The 20,182-nt window shown below is 38.5% G+C and overlaps 1 protein-coding gene across 1 annotated transcript; it reads left to right on the forward strand.

Annotated features, from left to right (window-relative positions):
- The first annotated feature begins 5,051 nt into the window (after nt 1-5,051).
- On the forward strand, nt 5,052-18,475 carry tgfa (transforming growth factor, alpha). The gene is made up of 6 exons (XM_072683097.1): nt 5,052-5,091; nt 12,829-12,969; nt 13,587-13,701; nt 16,322-16,471; nt 17,120-17,229; nt 18,397-18,475. Exons 1-6 carry the CDS (start codon nt 5,052-5,054, stop codon nt 18,402-18,404), a joined length of 564 nt encoding a protein of 187 aa, XP_072539198.1. The 3' UTR covers nt 18,405-18,475.
- Nucleotides 18,476-20,182: the final 1,707 nt, after the last annotated feature.

Below are 20,182 nucleotides of genomic sequence, written 5' to 3' on the forward strand. Positions count from 1 at the left end.
TGTGTGTGTGTGTGAGTGAGTGAGAGTGGGTGAAAGAGAGAGAGGGAGGGGGAAAAGTAGAGAGCATGTAGAGTTAGGTGTGTGATAGAGCGTAATAAGTAGCCTTGCTGTTGATCATCAACTCCATCTCCAAGTGGTAAAGATGGCATTTATATGTAGTCTTCACACCAGTCTTCAACAGTTCCCAGAAGTGCAGCTTAGTTTTACACTGACCTTACTGACATCATAGCCTGTCTCCGGACCGAGCCTCGTGATTTGTTCTTGTGTTAAACCCCATGCAGAGGTAGACTCATTACTACTGGTTCTAATGAAGAAAGCTGTAGGACATCAAGAATTAAAGTTTAATACAGGTAATACCCAGAATGCCTTGGATTTCAAATGTAATGATAAAGCCTTGACCTGAGAACTTGACCATGGACTATACAGGGAATCACAATCATTTAATTTAAAACATTTTATTATATTATTTTTTTTATATAATAATATATATTATTGTAACAATAGTTGCTTTTATATAATGTGTAAGTAAATAAGTAAGTACCTTCCAAAAAAATGTGGCCCACAAAACACCTCTAGTAATGAATAGCATTCAGAATTGCAGTGGAACTTAAGTTCAGCATCTATCAGCACAGGAGCTGATTTTCGTCAGGCACTATCCTCTTCTTTCTGGGGTCCATTTTGGTCTGAAATAAAATGCTAAAGCTCTAAAGTGAGCACCAGCAAATCAGGACATCAGAATTAAACTAAAAAAGGATAAGAAATATATGTAAAGGGATTAGAACTAAATAAAAAGACATTCTTCATCCATATCCTCATTAATACACAAATAAAATATTCATATTTTATTAATGATAATACTTTTAATCAACTTAGAACTATACACAACTTTCACTTAAGTAAATGGAAGTGGATGTGTGGATATGTAATAGATTACAGCCTGCCTCTGCCCATGAGGACTGATAAAGCACAGATGCAAATTAGATGCAGCTTAAATCAGTAACTGAAAGTATTAGACCCATTAATATGTTACATGATCATGTGTATTTAGTTCAGTAGTTACTCTACGTGTTCTACTGTGCATTACACAGGTAACTAAATACAGAAAGGCAGGAATTTACCCTGCAATGTTATTTTTGCAAATAGTTTTGCAGTGTATTTGTTTAGCCAGTAGGTGGCAGGAGAGATTTACTGTGACAAATCTGCAACTGTACTAATAAATCATATCCCCTCAGATATACTGTAGGCCTGTGTTTGTTTATATGTTGGATTCCAGACTGATTTTAGGCCGGGTTTAGAGATGCACATTGTGGTAATATTGGTTTTCACACGACCAAACTGGATAAATAACAGGGAGATATATTTTGTGTCTAAAGTGTCTATCCTTAGTTTTGCACTGAAGGTCCAAGGCTAATAAAAAAGACTTGGGACTCCCGTTCCGTCCTATGTCCCAAAACTAAAAAACAAAACAAAAAACTTGGATTCATAAGGTTCAAATGACAGAAGTTCAGGAAATTAATCACACCCACTTTCATTTCAACTTCTAATACACATAGAGTGGCATATAGTTCGCCTTCTGTCTGAATTCCTTAATTTGAACATTATCAAACACTGAAAGATGTTACATCTCAAACCAAAACTTTATAATGCATAACAGGGTTCCCCTTTGTGAAGAAGTGATTGCCCCCTTTCTTTCAATAGCACCAATAACTACAACCAACACTCTGTGTAGTTGTTAATAGGTGTCTCAGTATGCCGGCCCACTCCTCCTACCAGAACTGCTCAGTGACAGTTATGGGGCTTTGAGCATGAACTGTGCACCTGACATTTTCTCAACTCTAGGCTCATTTTAACAATTAAAATCCGTAATTTGACTTGTTTCTGTGCTTTGGATCTTTGGATCATTGTCTTTTTGCATGACCCAACTGTGTGTAAGCTTCAGCAGATTACCTAAAATGTTCTTGTAGAATTCTCTGACACTGAGAAGAATTAATAGTTACCACAAAGGTGTCCAGGTCCTGATGCAGCAAAGCATCCCCAAACCATCACACAACCATGACCATGATTTACAGGTATAAAGTTTTCACTTGGAAAAGCAGTGTTGGGTTTCACCAAACACAGGGCAAATGTTTGCCAGAATGCTTTATTTTAGATTCATCTCTCCATAACACATTGTTCCAGACCCAAGATGATCTACTATGTGTATTTATATACTCCACTGTTTTCTACCATGCTTTTCTGACATAGGTCCCATTCTTGCACCATATATCCCATTCTTGCTTCATGCTTTTCTGATGGTTGATCATCACCTGGCATTTTCTGTCATGTCCAAGATGGTTTTTATGCTTTGCTCTTGAGATTGTCCATTCCTGGGTAGACTTAGTACTGTTCCAAACTTTCTGTGTGACATTAGAATTGAATACAGAAATTGACTAATTAATAATTAACTAATGTAACTAATTTATCAAATAACTGAGAAAATTGCTCTTACCTTTGGTTGTTTTCTGTAATGAGGGCTTTTATAGAACATATAGGCTAGGCTACATGTAGTTCTTATGTTACATTTATATGTAACAGAAAACAAGTTGGCTATATCCAATTCTAACTCTAATCAGATACAACTACAAATAAAGAAAGTGGGTTTAGTGACACTCCTAACCTGCAGAGGTGGATCGTAAACTGCTTGCCCCATGTAACACACAGATAATGCCAAGGCCAGGAATAGAGCAGAAGTGGATGTGCCAAGTTCAGTAGCAGCTACCTGGAGCCTTCCAGACTGGGGGATTCACCAAATATAGGAACGTTTAGATCACATAGTTGTCTTAGCTTGGATTAGACTGGCCTAAAGGTTAACAGTAACAGTTGAGATTTCTGCCATGTACACGTAATTCAGACAGACTGAAAGTACTGTCTGCAATGGAAAAAAAGTGAGGTAGAAACAACAGCATAAGACTAATTTGTGTATTTGACATATCTGAGCTGCTTTAGTAACTTAGAGGAATTAGATAAGGGGGTATGGTGGTTGGTGTGGCGCAACAGATAACACCACCACCTACCATTGCGTTACAACAACACCATGTGGGAGACCAGGGTTCGATTCCCGGTCTGGGTGACTATGCTGCGCTACACCAATAAGAGTCCCTGGGCAAGACTCCTAACACTACATTGGCCCACCTCTGTAATACGAGTAACCTTGTAAGTTGCTCTGGATAAGAGCGTCTGCTAAATGCCATAAATGTAACGTAACTGTAAATGTATGAGATAGGGGGATGTATAGGCACATGCAATATTGATGTGTCAATGTGATCATTTTATAAACCAAATGCTGAAAAAGCAAAGATGATAACTGTGAAGGGCAGTAACTACTTTTCCTTTCACCTTAATCTTCTGCTCTTCTCTCTCTCTTTCACACACACACAAGAGAAAGGCAAATCATATGGAGTTATTTTTACTCCACTAAACACTCAGTTCATGTGGTAGTTTATTAAATTAACATGTTTTATTTAATTTCATATCCACGTGTTTCACTGAAGAAATTGCAAAGAATTCCTCTTTTAGCCCCAAAGGACTCTGGTTTGGTTTTGATAAGCATTTTCTTATCAAAAACGAAGTATTTTATGCTTGATTTAAGTATTTGATTTACTGTTTGATAAGTATTGGTATTAGTACTGATTATAAATGTAGCAGTGCATTGAAAAGCTGTGAAATCACAAAGCAAAAATGGGAAAACATGCATTGTGGCTCATTAACATTCCAATTAATTTGAATATTAGGAACACCTAAGGTTGCCGACAACTTCCTACCCCAGCATGTCCATGTGATGCACAACACTCCCCTATTCCCCCAGCTCTAGAGGAGTTTCATCAGTTTAGCCAGATAACTTTGCCCTAAAATCAAACCTGTCCAATAGGACAGGATGAGGCCTATTCTTATTGGATAGTCTTTAAGATATCTGGCTAACTAAGAAATCCTCACTGGATAGTATATATACATTTTTGAATCATTCACATTTTTGTACATATCGTGAGAATACCAAATTGTGGACCCAGTATTGTGAAACGAATGTAATCACAGGCTGAGCTGTATCACTAAACCCCTAGTATTGCTACTTTAGACTTGATACTTGGTAGTGAAGTAAAGAAAATCACATTGCTGAATTTCTCTAGTACAGGATAATACAGCTTAACCCTTTGAACCCTACTTGATTACTATCAAATTCAGCAAACACTGTTAAACCTGGCGGATAAACCTGGCGGAGTTTGTGGTCTGCAAGTAGCAGAATCAGGCCATCATTTCATCATTTATTTTGACTCAGAAAATCAACCTGTGTATGAATGCAGATTATGCAGTAATGCAAGCAACTGAAGTGTAGACCTCATACAAGTTAATGTAAGGGGTTTAAGCGGTTAAGGACTCTCTGATGAAGGCCCATACGCAACGTGTAGTCAAAATCTGAAAATTATGAAAGTTGAGAATTGGAGGAATATTGGATTAGCATAATAAGATTCTTGTGATGGGCTATTTTGTTTTTACACTCAAAACAGTCTATTTTTGGAAAATTTGGAAACAGGCCAATGAGCAAAGGGCTCTCCCTCCCACTCCTTCCCTCCCTCCCCCCTCTCTCTCTATCACTCACATACACACACTTCAGCACAGTGTGGATGCGTCCTGTGTAATTGGGGGACAGTTGTGAGCTTCTCTTCAGTCTCTGCCTGATTTCACTGCTTAGCTCTGCTTTATTTGCAGTTTGGCAGTTAGGGTGACACGCGGTGAATAGTCGAGCAGAGAGTGCACACTCACGTTCATCTTGACGTCCACTTCAGTAGACCTTAATGGACGCATGGCTGTTTGTGAGCACGCCAACACCACGCTGTAGCTTTCGCTGCACTGTTATGGAAAGCTGTTCGGTGAACAGCAGCACGCGCTTAGCTTTGCCTTCAGGTTCCTTCAAGCATAAAACGCGCGCGCCTTCACCCATGCCGGCGGAGAAACGCACTTAAACTGGACATACACTTTAACGCGAGACGCCACCACACCACTAAAGCCTTAGAAAGATGTATCGAGCGTTTTGGGATACGATATTCCTCCTGATTGGTGAGTAAAAGCTGCCCATTTGTCTTATCCGTGGTTCAGCTGCGTGCATTTTGTGAAGAATAATACTACAAACGTCTTTAACTACAATGCTGAGCAGTGGCATCCTCAACCTGGGGCAGATATTGAAGCAAAGGCTGCATTAAAAATCTGTTTTTAATGTGAAATATCTGGCTATATATATATATATATATATATATATATATATATATATATATATATATATATATTTTTTTTTTTTTTTTTTTTTTTTTTTTTTTTTTTTTTTATTATTATTATTATTATTATTATACATATGAGTTTGCATGTAAGGTGTGTTTTGGCACCTCCAAATCTAAAAAAATATATAATAATAAAGTTCTGATACCTGCCTCAGTCCTGATACACTTCAGGACACATCCTTCAGTTTTGACCCCTCGGTTTATTAGCAGCAGGCATTAATTGTGATATAGACGCACAGTAGCCCTCTCCTCTATACTAGTAAGAAAAGGTAAAGCCAGAGCTGTGAGCTTTTAGAAACTTCACAGGTGCATGGTCCTGCTTCTTTGCCATTAACAAGGTTTAAGGAGCTTAGTTTAAATATAGAGCCATTCTTCTGCTGCTGCCCTTATCCCTTGTTTCAGCAGAGTTGGGAAGTCTCTTTCCTCAGCAAGCTGTTGTCATCAGGATGGCCATGTTCATTAGAAGATGAGGAATATAAATTCACAATGCAGGGTTGAGGCACTCTCAGTGATCTCATTCAACTAAAGGGTCCTTCATACAGGTTAATGATTGTATGGTATTCTATTCATGTGCTCATTTTTACCATACCGCACACTTGTTTATAAATGGTTCTACTTATGTTTAAAAGGGTACTGTAAACACTGTAATGGAGCCCTTAAAGTAAAGAGCCATTGGTGGTGCAGGACTGCACAGTATATTGTTTGGTAACCACGATTACAGTATTGCACTTTGCAATATTTGCAAATTATTTAGCACATAATGTTTATTGTATCACTGGCTGACTGTGCCTATGGTTAGGATCACTCAGGCCAATGTGAGCCATTTGAATGTTTTTAAAGGCATACTGAAATCACAGTATGAAAAACATCATTTTTGTTTTTTGTTTTTTCTACCTTTTGAGCTCTGTATCTCCTTTGTATTTTGTGTAAATAATTCCGGTTGAAAAGACCAATGGAAATGCTCTAAATGACTTGTAATCAGCACTGATTTAACATTAATTCCTATTTAAAGTTAAGGGCATTTTTGCGTTCTCCTGTAAAGTCAGTATTCTGGAGGTGCATGTTTTTCTTTGGACATTAACAATGTTCTATCTTAAACTGACGCCACTCATCAGAAACAAAATGGTATATGTACAATTGTTGTTGTTATGATCATGTACCACTAATTATCAGCAACATCAAGTAATTTCAAATGTTGCATTGCAAGATTATTGAAAAACCTGAATATTGTTGTGGGATGCTTTCTCATTTGTCCATAGGATCTCATTCATAAAATGGTTGTAAAAAAGGGCTGCTTTTTGTATATTGTTATGGAACTCACCCCATAAGGATCTGTTTAGCCCTTCCTTTTGCTCCAGGAACACATCAAAGATGCCCAAACGAAAAACATCTCCTTGAGCTTCATGTGTGATGCCCCCATCGGCGCTTTTTTATCTTTATGGGGGCTATAACTTTCCATCTACTAATATTTCATTTATAATTCTCCCCAGTCTTATTCTTCTCATCCCACTCTGGGGTAAAATGGACTCATCCTGCACTGTATTCTCATTCCCTTAGTTGACGTGTGTCTAAAGATTGTAACAGAAGTTGATTCATGGATTCCGACCAGTAATCAACCAGAATCGTGACCTAATGTGGTCATGTTGTGGTCATATTTCAGGGTGAGGAGACGGCTGGGAAATCATTCCCACATGCAAGAACAGCATGACCTTGTCAAACCTGATGCATGATTGCATTATACCATAGATTGGTTATGATTATGTTAAAAGTTGTGGTGTCCAATATAAAGATATGTTACTGTGATGAACTTTGGGATCATGATACTATGCTTTAGTCAGTACTTTAAGATGTACTAATTGCTCACATGGATGTGCAAATGCACACACACACAGCTTGTCTAGTCCCTGTGCTGCCAATGAAATAGGACTTTCTGGAGCAGATAAACATGAGCCTATTGGCACCATGCCTAATGCCAGGCATGGACTAGAGGGGTATGAAGCCCCGCAGCGTTGAGCTGTGGAGCAGTGGAACTGTGTAATGATGGTGCTCCATCCAATACTTTTGCAATAAGTTGGGAATGAGGTGGGTGGTGATGGGATGGTGATCATGCAACATCCTGACCTCATTAATGCTCATATCAAATTTAGAAAGAGACACAAAAAAGAATTCCAAAATGCTTATGTGAAAATGTAGGCTTTAAGTCTTGATTTGAAAGTAATAATAGACGGATGTTACTAATATTAAGAATGCCTGTAAGCTTCATCCAAGACTGTGAAGCAGCAAGAAGGTTTGTTGACCTATCAGAGTATGGATGAAGTAAATCTGCAATCTAGGAAAGGGCAAACATTAAGAAAAAATATATGATCCTGTAATGGACAGAGAGCCAGGGTAGCAAATTCAAAACTGGGGTGATCCCCTTTTCTTGGTGCCTGTAAGCAGTCTTGCAGCTGCATTCTAAACTAATTAAAGGTGAGCTAGAGATGATGTATTAATAATGCCAGATTTGGGAAGGAAAGAAATGGCTGATGAAATGTATATATTTTAGAGTTTTAAATCAACTTAAATCAATTAAGTTGATTTGCTGGCCAAATCTGCAGTCAGGATCAAAAAGAACACAAAGTAAGGCTTTACATAATGTGAAAGTGCTCTTAAGTGATTTAAGAAGATGGATGTGTATTTTGAAAGACCAAACAGTTGTTCTTCATTTAGTTTGCCTTCCAGCTTTTAATAAATTCCAGACACTTGTTGAGGCACTTCAGTGCACACATGTTGGGCTTGAAAGCAAATATAAAACTTGGGTATTGTTAGTGTAACAATGAAAACTTATATTACCCAGAGGAAGCATATACAAAACTATAAGGATAAGGCCCAAAATAGAACCATGGGGGATGGCTAATTGTACAGATGTCCAACAGATGTCCAACCATTGGCACTATTAAGTGATTTTATTATTAATTTCTTATTATTTTTTTCTTATTATTAATAATAAGAATAATAATGACAATATTAAGAATAATAATTGAACTATGATTTAACTGACTGATCCAAACGGTCCCCTACAGTCTGAACATGTGCTTAAAGCGAGTAAGAATGTTGTGATCAATAGTGTCAAAGGCAGCACCAAGGTCTAACAAGATTAGAACCGCAAAGTTATCAGAGGCAACGGTGAGTAATAAAACATTAGTCACTTTTACTAAGGCAGTTTCTGGGCTGTGAAGAGCTTTAAACCAGACTGGAAAATATCAAAATACCATTATCAATGGAATAAGGCTGCAGCTTTGAAATAACTACAGTGCTTTGAAAGTATTTCTTCATTTTTTGCATTTTTGCCACATTTTAAAGTTTCATATCATCCAACTCATTTTTATATAATAACTATGTAAGCGCATAATGCATATTCTCTGAATAACCGTCTCCCCTAATCCCAATAACTGGTTGTGCCACCCTTGGCAGTAACCACTGCAATTAAACATGCAAGTCTTTATCACTTTGGAGACATTTTGGCATCGCAATGGAGTTAGTCAGGCCTTTGACAAAAACATAATTTTGTTTCTTTTGAGCAATTCAAAAGTAGACTTGTTGTCCTGCTGCATAACCCAACCACATTTGAGCTTTAGGTCACAAACTGATGGACGCACATTCTCCTTCAGAAAGGCGTGTTGCTTACAATTTCTGTTCTAGTAAAGTTGGCAGTATAGTAGGCTTTATACAGGCTACCATGTCTTAAGAGGGAGAAAAACGGGCTCAAACCGATTAAAGCTGACTTGGGTGTTGTGTATTCTGTGTCAGATAAGGCTCTAACATTACTAAATGCAATAATCCACACAACAGAGTAAAATGTATTACTCACTTTAAGGGTCATACTTCGTTTTTCACCACACTTTAGACCTCATGGTTCGGTATGAGTATGGTAGAATGGGGGAAAAAATATAAGACTAACCTAAGGTTTCTTTTCATTTAATTTGTACAGTGCAAGTCACGATTTGTTACATCTAGTGCCGTATGGTCCCTTATGAGCTAGTTTATACAGCCTGTAGTGTGTTAATTAAGCAGTACAGTGTAAATGTTAATGGTTATTGTTTTATTCAAATGCAGACAGATCGTCCTAGTCCAATCCACTCTGATTTCGTAAGTTGAAATAAGATGTTTAAAGTGTGAAATACTTCATTTTTTTAGTCCTTTCAAGTCTAAAGGTGAGAACAGTGAGATAAAGAATAAAGAGGGAAAACGAGCACCTGAGTAACTCTCTATACATGCCTCAGTGAGAGGGACAAGAGAGAAGGTGGCGGAGAGGTGGTGGTGGGGGGGGGGCAATACCATAGCAATACTACACCACTACAGTTGCACTACACAATACCTTTGTGCACTACCACAAATCCAATTACAGTTTAAGAGTTCTGAGTGGCACATACGTTTGGGAAATTGCCATATTTACCCTAGTAGTGCATACAATGAATTCTCAGTGTGCACCGAACCAAATACACATACTGCTGCACCCCTACTTTAAGTTGGCTATTTTTTTATACATATATCATTTTGAAAGAAATACTCTTCTATGCTGTTTTAATTCAGACAGATTTAGCAAAATATAAAACACACTTGCTGTTTGTCCTTTTTAAACTTGGGTTATATAGTTTTAACAGTAGCAACAGTGTCAATGATGGCAGAACAACAAGAATACAAAATCATCTCATTTTATTTGGGAGGATACAGGGATAATGATGATTCTTACAGAGTTAATTAAATAAGCATCTGTAAAAACACACTTACACAGTTTATAGGAATTCTAAGAACAGAATTTAGACACAGTTGTGGGATATTGAAAACAATAGGCCTGTGGACAGAAAAGCCCTTATTGGGTGTGGCACCATCTACTGGAACCTTGATGTGTAGGTTGGATGAAATATTTTCAGAAATGAGGGGAAGCAAGGGTTAACACAAAGAATGGACAGATATTGTGTTCAAAAACAACTCTTGATGTTATGTCTACTTTGAGTCTTTGCTTGTCTGGAATATGATAATGTTGAAACCTCTGTATCTACAGAATGTCATCTTTACAGGACAAAAACAAATTTTAATTGAATAGAAAAATTGCAAAAATGGAAATACATGATTTTTGCAGTAATTTACATCACAAATTGGCCAAACGTGAACAAAAGAAGTAAGCACTGTGTTTGCAAAAAACGTTTTAATCCGCAGTTACTGTAATTTCTCTGATTTGTTTAAAATCTGATTTACTTAAAAATAGTAATTCCGGCTTGTCTCAAATCATTGGGCCTTCATTGAGCATTACTGCTGTTTATGCAGGTCAAAAATTAGTACCTCCTCTCAGCAGCTGACTGAGGATCTGAAAATGTTGCTAGTTGATGCTTACAAAGAATGGGACATATAGAAAAAGAATGCTTTAGGCTCACAATGTCCACTGTCCGAAATGTCTTTTTAGAAATGGCAGTGAGGGCAGACTGTTATTAAGACAAAAGGAAAGCCTGTGCATTTTCCCGTATGAAACAAAGGACCCATAAAAAGGTATAGCTGACACAGAAGTCATGCCATCATGGAAAAGCCACCTTATGTGACCTTATAACAAAAGTCAGTGTCTGAAGTAACAAACTATTAAAATAAGTCAGAGGCATTTTGGAAATAACTGCTGTGAACTAATGTTCTAAATAAATCTATTTAACTAAATCTTTGGTGCAGCATTTGATTAAAAGAATGTATTCGCAGCTGTTAAGTATGGTGGGTGGAGCTATTATGCTTTAGGGTTGCGTGGCAGCCAGTTGCATGGGGAAAACTACATGGGAAGATACAACAATGTAATCTGAAAAATGTCAAAATCTGGAAACAATGTGGCACAATCTGTTAAGAAACTAAGGCTAAAAAGATGCTAGCTTCTACAATGGGACAATGGTCCAAAACCTTATCTCAAAATCAAAGAACACAAAGTCTTTCAGTTCTCTCTCTCTCTCTCTCTGTGTGTGTGTGTGTGTGTGTGTGTGTGTGTGTGTGTGTGTGTGTGTGTGTGTGTGTGTGTGTGTGTGTGTGTGTGTGTCAATTATAAATTGTGGCTGTGAAGGCTGCCAAAAGGGGTAGTAGGTACTGGCTTAGTAGGGTGTCCAATTGTTTGCACATGCCACAATTTGGCCAGCACTACAGCAAAGTGCACACACTTCTGCATACAATTATAAATGTACCCTTTATGAAAAGATTGGTAAATCAATGTCAGGCTTGCATACGGGCAGTGACTGTATGTTTTCTGTTCAGTTGCACGGGGTGACTGGAAGCCATTTCATACATTTATAGTCCAGCACCTCCATTTGTAAATAATAAAGTAGATGGCATTTACCAGGCTGTAGAACACGTACTTCTGTTTTCTTTGACATTTTAACAGAAAACAGAAAGAAGTGATTTATGTTCATTTGTCTTCACCTAAACTCAGAACAGGCTCTCAGAATGAAGCCATACCCTGCTTGTAAGACTTTTCCTAGGCTTTTTTCCAGGACTACCCAACAGGGAGCAGTGGTATGGGGGTGGTGGATCAGCAGTTGGAGCACAGGGTTATTTAGGCCCTTGAGCAAGGCCCTTAACCCTCTCTACTTCCAAGGCGCCCAAGTGAAGGCTGTTCTGGGCACGTGCACCCCCTGTATCACAGTGCATTAATCTGCACAAATTCTATCTGTATCCAACACAAATGGCGAACGTGGGCTTTGCGCAGGGAATTGTGCATGGCTCAAAGCAGGATGCTGTCCAAAAAGTGGACCTAAGTGGGCCTATAGAGCTGCACATGTCCTTTCACAGCCATTGTTTGAATTGATCAACTGTTGCAAAGTGCTGCCTCCCAGTGTTTGGTAACCCTGGGTAAGTCTGGTGTGACAGCTGGGTGTCATTACCCATTACTTCATTACTAGGTTGGTGTCGGTGTCCACCAGTGCTGGTGGAGGTAAAGGCTGGTTCTTGGTGAAGGTTGCCATTCACACATAACTAGTAACAAAAGTTTGAAAAGAGTTTTTTTTTTTTTAACCTGTCTGAAAATCTCATTTGTAAGCATTGTTTGGTTAGAAGGGATTAAAGTGACTAGAGGTGATTGGAATCCCCAACTGTAAGTTTTAGCAAGTGTGGGCTGTAAGCCTATTTTTACTTGGGCGCTCCCTAATTTATCTCTCCGTTTATAGAAAAGTCTAAGTTCATGTGTTTCCGTTCTTATTCCGTGACCGTGTATTTAACCCCAATCTGATTATAAACTGGGATTAAGTAACTGAACCACACTAGGCTTGGTTCACTTGAGCATTACTCTTCTTAGCCATATGCCGCTTAGGACCTCTTATCTGTGGCTTGTGATGCTGTTGTGCTGCTGCCTTCTTGCTGGAGTATTAGTTATTAGTCTCACTGTTTTTCACTCGGTTGGCTCCTTAGGTAAGTGGGTTCACTGCATCAGTTTTTCGGGAAACATTTTGAATTGAAAATGTTCATAGTTAATGGAGTTCTGGCAGATCAGATGTGTGAAATTTATCTTATTTTGTAGGCTCCTTGTTTACATATGGGCAGGTGCAAGACAATTCTACCTCAACAACGTCAACTCCAACGACTCCAACTCCAACAACCACCACTACAGCAACCACCATCAGCACCACAACTGTGACAAGTACTACTAAAGCTGTCCGAAGTAAGTGGACATTTAGCTTTGCTTCTGTCAGGCTATAAAAAGTGGTGAGGCTTAGTTTGTTTGCATTACTTTAAAAGATGTGAATCTGAATATTAGTGTATATAACATACTCATTCCTGGAGTGCTGTGATTTGGTGTAGCTGCTTAAAGGACCCCAGTAAACAGGCCCTAGGCAAATTTCATAATTTGATGGAAGCACAGTGTTTCCTTGAAAGACAAAGCTTACAATCCAGCAATTTTAATAAAAGGCAAAAGATCTTTTCTGTCCTGAGAAAGAGAATCTTCGCTAAGTCCACAATGTCTGACTTTATCCTGTCTTGCCTAGACTGCTTAAGAAGGAGAAAGAGACAGGAGGAGAAGAAATGTGCAATAATGGTGCAAATACAGACCTTGAGAAGAAATGGTTGACTTGCTGGGAAACTAAATGGCATTTTACCAGAATGTTTGTTTAGCTGTTTAGCACAGCCACAATGTCATAAGTCATAAGTGAAGTTTTTTTTTTTTGTTGTTTTTTTTTTTTATTATCTGTGGTTCCTGTGTGTAAAACACTCCATTTATCAACGTCCTAATCCTATTTTATGAATATCACACTAGCCCTTTTCTTTGTTCCTCTGTAGAGTTTATAGCAGCAGCAGTCCACTCGCACTTTGCCGACTGCCCTGACACCCACAGCCAATTCTGCTTCCACGGCACATGCCGGTTCCTCATCCTGGAGGAGACTCCTGCGTGTGTGTGAGTGCACAAACCACATCCTCTTACAGTGAATATACAGTGGGGACCAAAGTTTGTGACTTAGTGAAAATGCTTTTTTAATTTTCTTTTCATTGCAGATTATTCTGTTTATTATTGGTTACTATAAATTTGCATAGGCTCCATAGGTTTGTTCAGAAGCTTCTGATGAATAGGTCAGTTCCACATAAGAGAGCCAGCATAACACAAGCTCAAATAGAAGTGCATGCTAAAACCATATTGTGCAAAGGCCTTAACATAGTGAAGAAGCTTGAATATTTATTCAGTTTACTCAAATATTCTTCTCATTCAAATAACTTTGGTTTCTTTGGTTTAATAAAAATAAATACTCCTAATAATGAAATGGATAGAAATTGCACATTTTCCGTATGCTCTATGAAACTATTCCAGAGTTTTTACCAAAAGCGTCAGACTGGAAATTCTCACAATGAGTGCTCTGGCCCTTCCTAAACCCAGCCATAGGCCGCTGCACGCAAATGCGCCTCAGACAGCATTGAATTTACACTCTTCCAATCTGTATATCTCTCCCCTCTGCGCTTTCTATACAACAGAACTGCTCAACAGAACCAGCAAGGACATTTCCACTGCATCTGCACCTGCTTTATAGAGACCTGGCTCTCTGGCCTGATCTCGAACAGCACAGTCAAACCCAGCCTTTCAGCTGCACAGACTGGACAGAGATGCAGAGCAAACCAGCAAAAGCAAAGGTTTTACTGCAGGTTTGAAAGTGCACAGGACATTTTTCAGCCCTCCCCTCCCCAGCCTGGCTCTCACACTTGGGGAATCACTCAAGTTCCTAGGCACCACCATATGCTGGGATCTGAAGTGGGAGGGGAACACAGTCTCCATAGCCAAGAAAGCACATCTATAGAGTCTATCCTCACATCATCTGTAACCAGCCAGAATGGATTATCCACGTCACAAGAATGAGCAAAACTTCAACACGTAGTCAGGACAGCAGAGGGGTTCTGCGCTTATCAGGTGTGCTCTGCCAATGCATCTGCTGGCAAGATTATAGCTTTGAAGCGATAATTGATTGGTTTTAATGGGCTTGAAATGTGACAAGAAAAGGTTTCTCGCACCATTACACCACTTCACAGCAGGTAGGGTCCATGGATTCCTGCTTTTGGCACCAATTTCTTACCCTGCTATTTATGCACCTTTTTGATTTTCCAGTCAAGGTTGATGTGAACATTACCTGAAACTGTTGGCCCATATCTACATGATTTACATGACATTTGCCAAGTGAACACATGGGGACTGATTCTACCTAAACTGAAAAACAACATAGAGAAATAGAAATAGTAAAAATGGAATGACAGAAAGTTAATGTTAAAAAATGTTAATCACTTTTTAATTTTGGTTGGACTTGGACTACAATTTAATTTGGAACCTGTAAGAACTACATCACACATGGTTTTTGCAATTCAGTTAAAGCAGGGAATGCAACTGTAGTCCGGGTGGGCCAGTCTCCAGCAAAGCTTGGTAGTTGCCCTGCTAGTTGCCCTGCTGACTTAATCGCTACTGGGTTAAAGTATTTGAAATGGCAAGAATCACATCACATCACACTAATCCATAATCTGCTAATAATGTGACTGATTATAGCGTTTAGGAAACCCTGGTGGGAAGATTTTATAGTATAACCAGTTTACCATTTTATAGTCTCTCCAGTGCTATCATTCAGCCTGACACCGAATAACCCCTTGGTGCCAGTCTGTGAATAATACATAGTACCAAAAAGTGTGACCCAATCTATAGGTCTGCCACGCTGCAGCCAGACTATGGCTGACTCATTTGTAGAAATTCCACTCTAAAGATTCCTGAGTGAGCCTGTCTAGCCTTAGACAAGTGTGTATTGTTATTTACTGAATAACTTACTGTTGACTTAATATAACACAATTGTACTATATAAACCAAGCGTTGTCAGGATCACTATCATGTGAATAGTTTATGTAAGTGTGTGTGTTCTGCTTTAGCTCTACATTTAAAAGGGATAAATCATCATGAGTCAGAATTACACATGCAAATTCTCCAGATCATCGAAGAGATATTCATGGGATCTTAGAGAACTAGAATACAATGCAAATCTGCTTCTAGCTGTAAAGAAATACTGCTAAAAGAATAGGACGCTCTGGAGTAGATAAGCATGAACCTATTGGCACCATGTCTAATGCCAGGCATGGCGTTAGAGGGGAATAAAGCCCCCCAGCATTGAGTTGTGGAGCAGTGAAACTGTGTTCTTTGGAATGAGTTGAGTTGATTGAGTTGTGATCATCCAACACCCTGACCTCACTCACATTGCTGTCACTGAATGCAATCAAATCCTCACAGCAATGCTCCGAAATGTTGTAGAAAAACTTCCCTGGATGGTAGAGTAATTTTATTTACCTCATTTCAGAAGAAATAATGAATGAGGTGCCCCAAGTTGACAAGTAAAATCACCACTATCTGGTTCCAGTCATGGTGGATGGTTTCAGTTCACCCTAATTCAGGGATATGTTGCAGCCACAGGATGGAACAGTGTAGTTTTTTAAATAGTCAGTCAAAACATACATATATCAGTTATATCACTTGATTTGTATGTGTTTTTTTATACTTGTAGCTGTCATCCAGGCTTCATGGGAATGCGATGCGAACATGCAGACCTTCTTGCTGTGGTAGCGACCAACCACAGGCAGCAGACAGTGGCTACCATGTTGGTTCTGTGTGTAGTGGGGAGTGTCCTGCTCATGCTGCTTTGCACTCTGTTAAAGTAAGCAGTACATCTTGCAGTGTATACCTCATTTAAACCAATCCAATACACCCATCATTTAGTGTATTATGCTGAAGTGAGAACATATGAGCATAGAGTGCATATGATGTGAACTTTATTCATAGCCCTCCTGCTGCTTGACAGGTTAGAAAACAGGTAGGTGGGGGTGTTTGGAACAGGACGACTTTAAAGTACAAGGTTCCTGTGTTTGTTCATGTAATCCAAAAAGACCTAAATAATGCCTATAAAAATGCCTAAAAAGCCTATATAAAATGTATCTATAAATGACAAAGGTACAAGCAGGTCACCTCAAAATATTCACCTTTTCAACCAAAAAGAATGGGCTTTTACCTTTGTAGAAAATACTGCCAATAAAATATCTATTCATAAAATATACATATCGAAATTTGCAAAACAGGTCAAATGGCAAATTTGTATATAGTCATGTGAGGAGAGGGAGGCCACTTGGTGTCTAAGCAATGGTGTTTGAATATGGAGGATGCATTTGTACTTTGTACTTGTATTTTGTGTGCCCTGGATTTAGATGCATATTTTGTACACCGTAGTCAAATGAATGATAACTTTGGACCTGGAGGCTGCACATCTGTTATATAGAACATACTAATTATCAATATGATTCCTTTGCAGTTGTTGGTGGAGGCGAGGAGGGTGTAGACAAGGCCATGGCTTTTCCTGTTGGTCAGAGAAGCCAAATACCATCATGAAGGGAGGGTCGTCCTGCTGCCACTCAGAGACAGGTACTGCACTTTAGTTTCACTTCAGTTTCTTCTAATTGCAGAGTGAACAGCTGACTTCAGTGTGTTAACAGTGTCGCACAATAGCTAATCACAACCATAAGTGAACTGATTAGAACATATTTAGACAAAGCTTGTGTGTGTCTATCTGGAGAATTTGATGATGAGAATGGATGTTAATTATCCCCTGTTTAAACTCCCCTGTATATAGAAAACCATAGGGCTTTACTAGAAAGTGTAATTTTTTTGGTGACTTGTGGATTCACCTATTTGCTTTGATATTTGGTATTTAAAAAAAAAATAATGATGGAATGTGAAACTGTTTCAGTATACTTGATGATTCTCACAGGAAACTTCAGGTAGTCTTAAGAACACTACAAGCACGCCCATTTCATCTCTGACTGTACTTTGTGATTAAAATGTTTCTGTTGAGAAAAAAAAACTGCTATAGATCAAACCTGGATTAGTGTTTGGGTTTACTTGAGTATGGAAACCTACTATGACCTTCTATTTATATGTCAAAAGTTATGGGCAGCTTGTCTGTTGGAGCTGTTTTGTCTTATTGTTTAGCAGACTGTTATGTTGTCTGTGGAGGAAATGAAAAACTCCAGCTATAATTATGTAATTAGAAATGGAATTGTTGGAATTTTGGTCAGACAGAACAGCCAGTTACCATCACCAGTCTAGTCACAGTGCGTCTTGTTTATGGGCAATGACAAACTTTTAATCAGATTTGTAAACAGGAGGGTTGTGCATGTTTTCTCAGCATTGTCATAGCACTGTCGAGCAAAGATTCTGGGGCAACGTTGCCATGGTGATGTTCCTATATGTTTGCATTGGGTTTAGGTGAAGAGCTGTATTACAAATCAAATGGTTTTGCTGCTTTAGTTAAATGTGCAAATGTTTAATTTTTGTGTCTCTCTTTGTCACTTTTGACATTTTCATTTGTTTTTTCTTTTCTACACTCAACCTTTTGTCAACTCATCAGAAAATGTTCCCTATGTGCAAGGTACCATCTTGTGAATTTACTTAGTGAGATTAGTGAGGTCCAGACCTCTTTTCCAAGCCCCTTCTAAGCTAGTGCCCACTCTGTTAGCTTTTGTCTATGTGTAATACTATTTTTTGATCACTTTCTACTGTTTTTTTTTTTTTTCTTTCTTTCTTCTGCAGTGGTTTGATATGGGTCCACAGTTGTGCTCTTGGTGTGGCTATTCTCTCCATTTTGTCACCCGAGTTCCCAGAACCCAGAACGTGGATTCAAACCTCAGCTCAACTCTTAAAGTTATAGACTCACGCAGCCGGAAAGAGACAAATCCATATGGAAAACCAAACCAGCAGATGTGAATTTCGAAACGCTGATACGCTGAGGGACTGAACCATTCCATCCGTCTTTTTAATGGATTGTAAAACTGAAGAGATGGATGATGGACGATTCATGAAATTTGGAACAAGGAACGTGATACCTTGAACTGCTTTTGTACTGATCTTATGGTCCAGATGGAGGTGGAGAAAACAAACCTCAGAGTGAGATCACACAATCCTAGAGTTGAGCTCTTGGGGGGGGGGGGGGGGGCTGGTGGAGAAGGAATTGCTAAATGTGAGAAAAGTATGGTTGGGATTACATGCCAATTTTTCATGAAAAAAAAAAATGTGTGAGAATTAATTTAACATTGGAACGTTCTCCCAAGACCCTGAGAATGGAGTTCTATTTGACAGCTGATTTTGTCTTTTTAATCACAGCTTAAAAAAAACCTTCAACACAGTGTTTATGGGTGTGACACACACACACACATTCACCAGAAAATATGTAGTTTTCAATGTATTTTATTTTGGGGCATGTCACGCATGATACCACTGCTTGAGAATTGGAGAGAAGTCTTCTAGTAAATTAAGGACAAAATATTGTAAGAGTATTTAGATTTGCATAGCATGCACATAATATTAAGACTACAAATGACATTTCTTTAAATATTTGCCAATTATTTTACCTGATATGCTTCTAAAATGTTATACAATAATGATTCAATTTCATTTAACATTTAAGTGACAATGGCAGGCTTTTGAGGGAAGACGTACTTATGTCTTAAAATCCATTAGTTTTTAAGCTTGTTTTCTAGAGATTTTTTTTTTTTTGCACTTTGTTTTTCCATTCCATTTTATGGCATACTTATATACACAAGTACACACACTTCATTAGGATCACCTTTGCTTTCAGTTCCATATAGAGAGCATTGTTGCAAGGTTTTTGTCAATAATATAACTATATATAACTTCTAAATCAGATCCCACAGTTACACTTGAGCCATGATATTCATAAAGCAGTTTGCATGTTAACAGTTGGGTGCACTGCATGTATGTACGGTCACCATGTGCTATTCACAAATTTCACTGGGCACTGCTGTGATGCAATCGACTGGCTGACGGCCACTTTCAGAACTGCACTCTTATCCTGATGGCATTAGGTTATAAAACTGGTTCAGAAATGATTAGATCTGCCATTTTCTAGGAAAACACACAAATCCATTTAAAATCTGATGGACTTAGCCAGGAGAGCCTGGTTTTGCATGTAAGATCTAATATTTCAAATCTCAGACTGCAGATTTTATTGCAATTTTGTCACGGCCTTAAGAGAAATTGCACAAATTCACATGTTCACCTCTACATTTACAGCCGTACACATGCTCACACTCAACTATAGCCAAGCACATCAAAAGCCATACTGTTCTCAGCCTCATTATTTTTCTCAAATCTATTAAAAAAGCTTTTACACTTTGAGAGACCATTTTAAACCTTGTTTAACATTGTTCATGATGTCTTATTTATCTCAGGCCTTTTGTCATTGCGCTCTTATACGTGTACATTACATGTTTGAACTCATATTAGCACTGTGGAGAGGGAGAAAGGAGGCCCGGCTGAAACGGCACATCAGGTCCCATTTAATCAGCACAGTTTACTG

The sequence above is a fragment of the Salminus brasiliensis genome, chromosome 7 (genome assembly GCF_030463535.1).
Source record: "Salminus brasiliensis chromosome 7, fSalBra1.hap2, whole genome shotgun sequence".
Taxonomy (NCBI): domain Eukaryota; kingdom Metazoa; phylum Chordata; class Actinopteri; order Characiformes; family Bryconidae; genus Salminus; species Salminus brasiliensis.